This window comes from Diaphorina citri, unplaced genomic scaffold (genome assembly GCF_000475195.1).
Source record: "Diaphorina citri unplaced genomic scaffold, Diaci psyllid genome assembly version 1.1 scaffold688, whole genome shotgun sequence".
In the NCBI taxonomy this organism is placed as follows: domain Eukaryota; kingdom Metazoa; phylum Arthropoda; class Insecta; order Hemiptera; family Psyllidae; genus Diaphorina; species Diaphorina citri.
Genome location: NW_007378121.1, coordinates 89929 through 97904, shown reverse-complemented (window position 1 = coordinate 97904; position 7976 = coordinate 89929). Strand labels below are relative to the sequence as shown.

The window sequence follows — 7976 nt, the reverse complement described above, 5'->3', positions numbered from 1 at the left end:
AAAATAAAAAAATAATGGACCCTATTTTTTTTTTTTTTTTTTTTTTTTTCAAATTCTTCTTTCTCGAACGAATTTGGCGAAAATTTACCGTTTTTGACGAAAATTTCGACTTCTTTCAGAATGTAAAAAAATACTCGAACCGGCCCTAAGTTGGTTAGGAAAACAGTGTTGAATTTTATTAGTTTAAAAATTGCATTCAGAAAGACGACAGTGGAGTTTCATTTTTAAAGAGGTTTTTTTGATAAAGGGCTGGGAATTATAACTGCTAAGGTCTTATCTTCCCGAAAGCGAAGAGAGAAGGAAGACAGGATATTATGAAACGATTGGTTTCGAGGAAATCGTAGTGTAAATTCGAGGACACACACTGTTTGTAATATATTTGTATATCTACACACTTGGTATTCAACAAGCCCAGGTAGTAGGTATGAGTTTATGTTGTGTTTAGAAATTTATAAAGTGTAAATATTTTTAATTATCTACCTACCTATTGTAGGTACATGATTTTATATGTACGTACTTACACATTTTATAACTAGTACCTAGTAAGCAAGTTCTCAATGGAGCAGATAGTGTAATTGGAATTATTTGTTTTACTACTATGTATATTCTACATATAAGTCAGCTCCCATGGCGTAGTGGTCACTGCGCTCGCCTTGCACGCGGGAGACCCGGGTTCGATTTCCGGCGGGGTCAAGAAATTTGTATCATGCAAATGATTGCTTCCGTGACTGGCTGTTGCGGGGCCACTCAGCCTCGCGGGGAAAATGAGTGGCTATGTCATATAAATAGCGACCGGTGCCAGCATAGTTAGGTAAATATTTGATTTTAGGATTATTGAGATATTTGGAAAATCCTATAATGCTGTAGTGAGCACCAAAGTTGTGACATAATAACACAAACTGGATTTATATATTCTACATATAAACACTACCCTAAATTCCAGCTTCTCATCTTAAGCCGCTCAAAAGAAAAGAAAGTAAAAATGGATTCCAGAACTTTTCGAGCACTCTGTATGGTAATTCGATCATTTGATTCCAATAATTGGTGTAGCTTACTGTTGGAGTAAAGGACTTTTCAGTCCTATTCGAGCACTATTATTATTATTATTATTAATCCTCATTATGTGTATAATATGAAATTTGCTTGACTTTTGTTGGAAAGAACAATGCCATGGGGAGTATCTTAGAAAGTTATAATACAGGGTGGTCGGAATTTTTTTCAGTGACCAGTGTTAGGTTAGGGTTAGGTTAAACGCACGAATGAGCAGTGACCAGTGTTAGGTTAGGGTTAGGTTAAACGCACGAATGAGCAGTGACCAGTGTTAGGTTAGGGTTAGGTTAAACGCACGAATGAGCAGTGACCAGTGTTAGGTTAGGGTTAGGTTAAACGCACGAATGAGCAGTGACCAGTGTTAGGTTAGGGTTAGGTTAAACGCACGAATGAGCAGTGACCAGTGTTAGGTTAGGGTTAGGTTAAACGCACGAATGAGCAGTGACCAGTGTTAGGTTAGGGTTAGGTTAAACGCACGAATGAGCAGTGACCAGTGTTAGGTTAGGGTTAGGTTAAACGCACGAATGAGCAGTGACCAGTGTTAGGTTAGGGTTAGGTTAAACGCACGAATGAGCAGTGACCAGTGTTAGGTTAGGGTTAGGTTAAACGCACGAATGAGCAGTGACCAGTGTTAGGTTAGGGTTAGGTTAAACGCACGAATGAGCAGTGACCAGTGTTAGGTTAGGGTTAGGTTAAACGCACGAATGAGCAGTGACCAGTGTTAGGTTAGGGTTAGGTTAAACGCACGAATGAGCAGTGACCAGTGTTAGGTTAGGGTTAGGTTAAACGCACGAATGAGCAGTGACCAGTGTTAGGTTAGGGTTAGGTTAAACGCACGAATGAGCAGTGACCAGTGTTAGGTTAGGGTTAGGTTAAACGCACGAATGAGCAGTGACCAGTGTTAGGTTAGGGTTAGGTTAAACGCACGAATGAGCAGTGACCAGTGTTAGGTTAGGGTTAGGTTAAACGCACGAATGAGCAGTGACCAGTGTTAGGTTAGGGTTAGGTTAAACGCACGAATGAGCAGTGACCAGTGTTAGGTTAGGGTTAGGTTAAACGCACGAATGAGCAGTGACCAGTGTTAGGTTAGGGTTAGGTTAAACGCACGAATGAGCAGTGACCAGTGTTAGGTTAGGGTTAGGTTAAACGCACGAATGAGCAGTGACCAGTGTTAGGTTAGGGTTAGGTTAAACGCAAAAAGTATGTGTTACAACATGTCGTTCGCGCCGGTCAAAACTACATCTAGCACACTCTTAAAGTAAGTTTTTCCTCTTATATAGAAATTTTCAGTAAATTTGCCATTGACGTGTCTTATGCATAATTACCATTTAATATTATTCAAGCCAGAATGCTCGAAATTCACTACACCAGAGTTGTACAGGTACGCTACACAGGCTTTGATTCCAAGATCAACTGTATTCCTACAAGAGAATTTGTTCCAATATCTCTGTTTTATGATTAGATGTACGGTCTCCGACTATTTTAATTTCATTGTAATCTCCTAAATGAAAAGTAAGTAGGTATCATTAGTAAGAAAACTAGAGAAAGTAGAACGTTTGTCCTTTTTACTCGATATCTCGAATAGGAAGTATTTTAGGGCCTATGTTCATAGAGTAAAAAACTCTTGTATTGACCTCCTGGATCTATGGTTTGAATATTCTAAAAAAAAAAAAAAAGTTCCGACCACCCTGTATAAGAAACAGATGATATCCACAGCAGGTCTACATTCAGGGATAGGTGACATATGTTTCATTGTTGTTTTTACTTTCTATTACAATAAGTATAGGGAGCCTATACCATCTAGTTCTAGTATGTATGTATTGCAATCCTTTTAGGGTCCTCTGAGTCAAAAACAAAAAGAGTTATTCTTTGACTGTTAGTGTGAAATTTCGACGTGACGCTGAGATGTACCGTTTGAATTTCCTGTAAAGCGTCGAGCAGTACGTACATATTAGGGTGAGGATGGTAGAACATGCTGTTCAATTTGGCATGGAAACTGTTGAGTTGGAGTTCTAATGTAGTAAGAAAAGATCACTTTGAAAATAGAACATTGGAACGAATTTATTTTGTGTAGACTCACCAGAGTGAAAATCAAGACTGAGGATTGAATCAATTCACTCTAGCCAATATTGGATATTGGAAAACCGAAATACACTGGTTCGAAACCACCATCATACACAACAGAAACTTTACAATCCCTCAAAAGATTTAAAGAATGGTTGACCTTTTTCAAAACAATATAGGTAGTTACCAAGAATTGGGATAGAAAGAACTCAAGGGTATACGAGGATCATAAATGCGGTAATTTATCAATTTACTCAATCAAAAATTTCGTCACCAAAATTGTACCTGGGACACCAAATTTCAAGGATTGACGTGTCTTGATTCAAGGAAGATTTGTACCAAATTTCATCAAAATCGGACCAGACAATCGGGAGTTATAGCGGAACAGACGTTCAAACATCCAAAAGAAATGCAAAACGGTCGAGTTAAAACGTAGACCTTCACTTCGTTCGGTCAATTATTCCTGCATATCGAGGTCTGGAACTTGTTCGCGTATCATGGGAAGCAAATTCACAATTCACAGCACATCAATATCTGTCAAACTCTCATGAAAGTCAATGGTCACCACCTTCGTGTTGCAAGAAAAAAGTTGATTTTTTTTTTTAGTTTAGGCGTTCAAACGCAATTTTATTAATGATAATAACAAATACATTGCAATTACATGAACAAAGGTATATAAAGATAACAATAAGAATTATTTACATAATCAACGTTGACCGTGGTTAGTATACTTACAGTGACGTAAAAAACATCAGCTATATAAAAACCCCAAAAAATACCACTTCGTGGCATAAAAAAGACCCCGCCAAGTCGTTCCTCCCAAAATAAATCAAGTGCCCACAAAAAATAAACAAAAATCCATCCCACCCCAAAAAAGATTAGAAATCAATTTTGTACCCCGCCTTTTATTCACTTCATAATTTGTGTCCTCCTACTTCACGTAGTACCTACCTTTCTTTCCCCTCATTGCACTCCACTTTCCTCTAATATTACTTCTGCTTCACTGCATTGGCGGCGTGCCACCTACCTTCCTTTACCCTCATTGCACTCCTCTTTCCTCTAAAGTCTAATCTCACTCCTGCTTCACTGCATTGGCGGCGTGCAATGCTTTAAAAATAAATAGATGGCACGCCGCCAATGCAGTGAAGCAGAAGTAATATTAGAGAAAGAGGAGTGCAATGAGGGGAAAGAAAGGTAGCTGGCACGCCGCCAATGCAGTGAAGCAGAAGTAATATTAGAGAAAGAGGAGTGCAATGAGGGGAAAGAAAGGTAGCTGGCACGCCGCCAATGCAGTGAAGCAGAAGTAATATTAGAGAAAGAGGAGTGCAATGAGGGGAAAGAAAGGTAGGTACTACGTGAAGGAGGAGCACACAAATTTGAAGGCGGGGTACAAAATTGATTTCTAATCTTTTTTGGGGTGGGATACTGATACAGTTCTTCGCTTTTGTCATTTTGTAGCGATGAAACATCTGCAACATTGGACGTTAGGGGTCTGTGTCATAGCATCTCCGTCCCGTAGTATGTCCGGCATCAGATGGACGATATTAGGAGATAGTTTTACAATACTTTCTCTTCCATTGAAGTGTTTGCTGTTTTGGTTCAACACGTGAATAAAAGAAAGCACTCTTACTTCCAAGGTCCACAAGTACCTACCTATTTCATTATCTCACAGGGAGAAGAAAACAAACCTAATGGCGTCAGGTAGCCTGATAGCCAGTACAGGAAGGGGCGCATTCAGGGCCCTATATAGGGTGGGGCTGCCCCCCTCCCCTCGATCTTTTATCAAATTTAAGGCCGAAGGGGCCCTTCGGGGGCCTTGAAAATATGAAAAGGCACACCTACCACTCACGAGAAAAAAAAAATGACCATCAACCATCAAAATCGGTCCAGTGGTTTAGGCTGTTGAGCGGTCAACGTCAAAGAAGAAGCGGAAGAGGAAGCGGAAGCAGCAGCAGAAAATGATGAAAAATTTGACGTTTTTCAAAGTCAAACATCTCCGGCTAAACTTAACCGATTTTGATGAAATTTTTTTTTCAACTTGGTCTACTTCATGCCCCAACACACACACGCAATCCGTTTTCTTCCATCATTTGTAGTTGTCCCTCTACATACTCTACAACTACCTGAAAACGGCTACTTTCCCTGTGCTCCTTAATAAATAATGAGTTTTACAGCATTATTTCTTACATTTGGTAATTATGAAGAATGGAGCAGTTGCAAATGGGTAAAAATTATAAATAAATGATCGATTCCTACGCAAAAAGTTGGGAAAAATCCAAATCTGAGGTCAAAACTCCGAAAAAATAAATGTAAAAGGTCTAAAATTCAATTTTTTATTTTCCATTCTAATGAAAAAGTTCAAAAAGTTGTGACGTCATACTCCGAAAAAATAAATGTAAAAGGTCTAAAATTCAATTTTTTATTTTCCATTCTAATGAAAAAGTTCAAAAAGTTGTGACGTCATATCGCATGCGCACAAACAAACGAAGCGGGAGTCATGAATTATGACGTCATCGCGTACGGGAGCGTATGCCGTTACGTCAAAGTTCACGATTTACTGGTATTTTTATCTCGGGGTCTAGAAGTCGTAGAAGAAAAAGAAAAATTCCGTTGGTCCTCATGTTTTCTGCTCTATGACTTTGAAACATCACCCAAGTAAGCGCAACTGATCTATTACCGGTAATTTTTTTAAAATTACCAAATTTTCTACATTTACCTTAACATAGACACTGAAATGGCGTCGTATGTGCTTGAATGTCGAGGCACATGATATACAGCTGGTTGTTATAGATCCGGCGGGATTCCTGTCTGCTTCGACGTAAAATTAAATTTTATATTCCTCGAAACCATCCGTAGGAGCTATGTAGGTCTTGCTTGTTGTATTGGAGAGAAGCCCAGCCCAAAGCTATTGGGGGAAATACATTGTAGACAAGCAAGATTGGTAAGGCAGGCCCTGACTCAAATAACCAGGTCTTTGGTAAAATTTTCATCAATAATTTTCCTGCCTCTCCTATTATTCCTGTTTTCGAGCCTCGATTTGAATCTGAACAAATCTAAAACATATTCAGGCCCGGGGGATGTTATTAAAAATCCCCCTCTCTCTCCCTCCCTCTCCTTTTCTCTCTCGAACAAATCTAAAACATATTCAGGCCCGGGGGATGTTATTAAAAATCCCCCTCTCTCTCCCTCCCTCTCCTTTTCTCTCTCTCTCTCTTTCGCTCCCTTTCTTATTTTATCTCGTTCTCGTTACATTAACGATGGGTCCATGATTAATTTGTTTTTTATTCAAATTTTTCTTTCCAGGATGAGGAGTAGTAGCGCACCAATTACTTACAATCATTTCATTATCATTATTTTGTCGTTTTTCACATTCAAACATAGAATAGAAGGGGTGTAACTTTGGCTGCTTGTTCACAAGTTGACAGAGAGATTCCCCTTTCATTTTAAGAATAAAACAAGCACAGAGTTTAATAGTTTCAGCTGCAAGCTTTGACAAAACTGTTAAAAGCAGGTTGAATTATTTTATTTCATACTTGGTACTATTACAGAGTTTAATAGTTTCAGCTGCAAGCTTTGACAAAACTGTTAAAAGCAGGTTGAATTATTTTATTTCATACTTGGTACTATTATATAATATTAGAAACCTACCTCCTATTATGTATTTATCTACCTCGGTGGTTTAGTGGTCAAGGCGCTCGCCTGGTAAACAGGAGGGCGTGGGTTCAATTCCAGCCAAGGTATGGAATTTTATCCTCAATATTATTTGAGAATTTGATCACAATAATTCGACCATTTTTTTTTTTCTTTTTTCCCGTTTTTATTTTTACATTTACTCAAGATGGATGAATATTGTTATCCGATGAATTTAGAATTACACTTTTTTTATGAATAAGGATGTTTTGTTACATATTTAAACTGTGTTAAATAATTTCAAATGAGAATGTCTCGATGAATTATTTATTCTTTACAATCTTTTGCTAAGCTTAAATAATATTAATATAATTTAAGAGTAGAATGAAATTGAAACTAGATAAATGTAATAAATGAACTCCCTATCCGTGGCACAAGCTCTGCTTATACTGATGGGTATACCATTTATAAGAAAAATGTATGTTCTGAGAATTTTGTCGATCAAAAACAAATGGAAACTTGTTTAATAATAATAATAATAATACCTAATAATAATAATAATAAATGATAACAATAGCCTACTGCTGGAGTAAAGGGACTTTTCAGTCCTATGCGAGCAGTATAAACAAGCACTATTATTTTAATTATCATTTTATCACTACCTAATCCCGTTTTTCAATTTGCAGGGCTATCCAGGGTTGAAAGGAGAAAAAGGAGACAAAGGCGAATCCGTAAGTTTTGAGTATTTTGATTGAAAGTACCTACAAGGTGAAAGGAATCGATTTGTGGTACTATGTTGGGAGGAAACCGATTCGGTCCCAAAACCTGTTTTTTTTTATACCAATTGGGTCCCGAGTTTGAGAGGGTCTAAGTACCAATTGGGATTGAAAGTACCTACAAGGTGAAAGGAATCGATTTGTGGTACTATGTTGGGAGGAAACCGATTCGGTCCCAAAACCTGTTTTTTTTTTATACCAATTGGGTCCCGAGTTTGAGAGGGTCTAAGTACCAATTGGTTCCCACACTTGAATTGGTACCTGATTTAGCTACCTGTCGCTATTCTGATTTGATCTCCAATACCTATGGTACTTATGGGTTTGTATGTACCTATGTATACAGGGTGAACACGAAAAACGTTACTAAAAGCCTAACATATCCATTTTGTCCCAATATGTCAATTTTTCACGGAGCCATAAACCATTTTCTTCTGAGAAACGCGTACCTATAGCTCT

General features: G+C 38.0%; 1 protein-coding gene across 1 annotated transcript in view; it reads left to right on the top strand.

Annotated features, from left to right (window-relative positions):
* LOC103511212 (collagen alpha chain CG42342) overlaps positions 1–7976 on the top strand; it is a gene marked incomplete in the record, with an annotated part of 61445 nt that overhangs the window by 46845 nt on the left and 6624 nt on the right. The window contains 1 exon segment of the mRNA XM_026825048.1: positions 7431–7475. Within this exon segment, the coding sequence (XP_026680849.1) occupies positions 7431–7475 (45 nt within the window).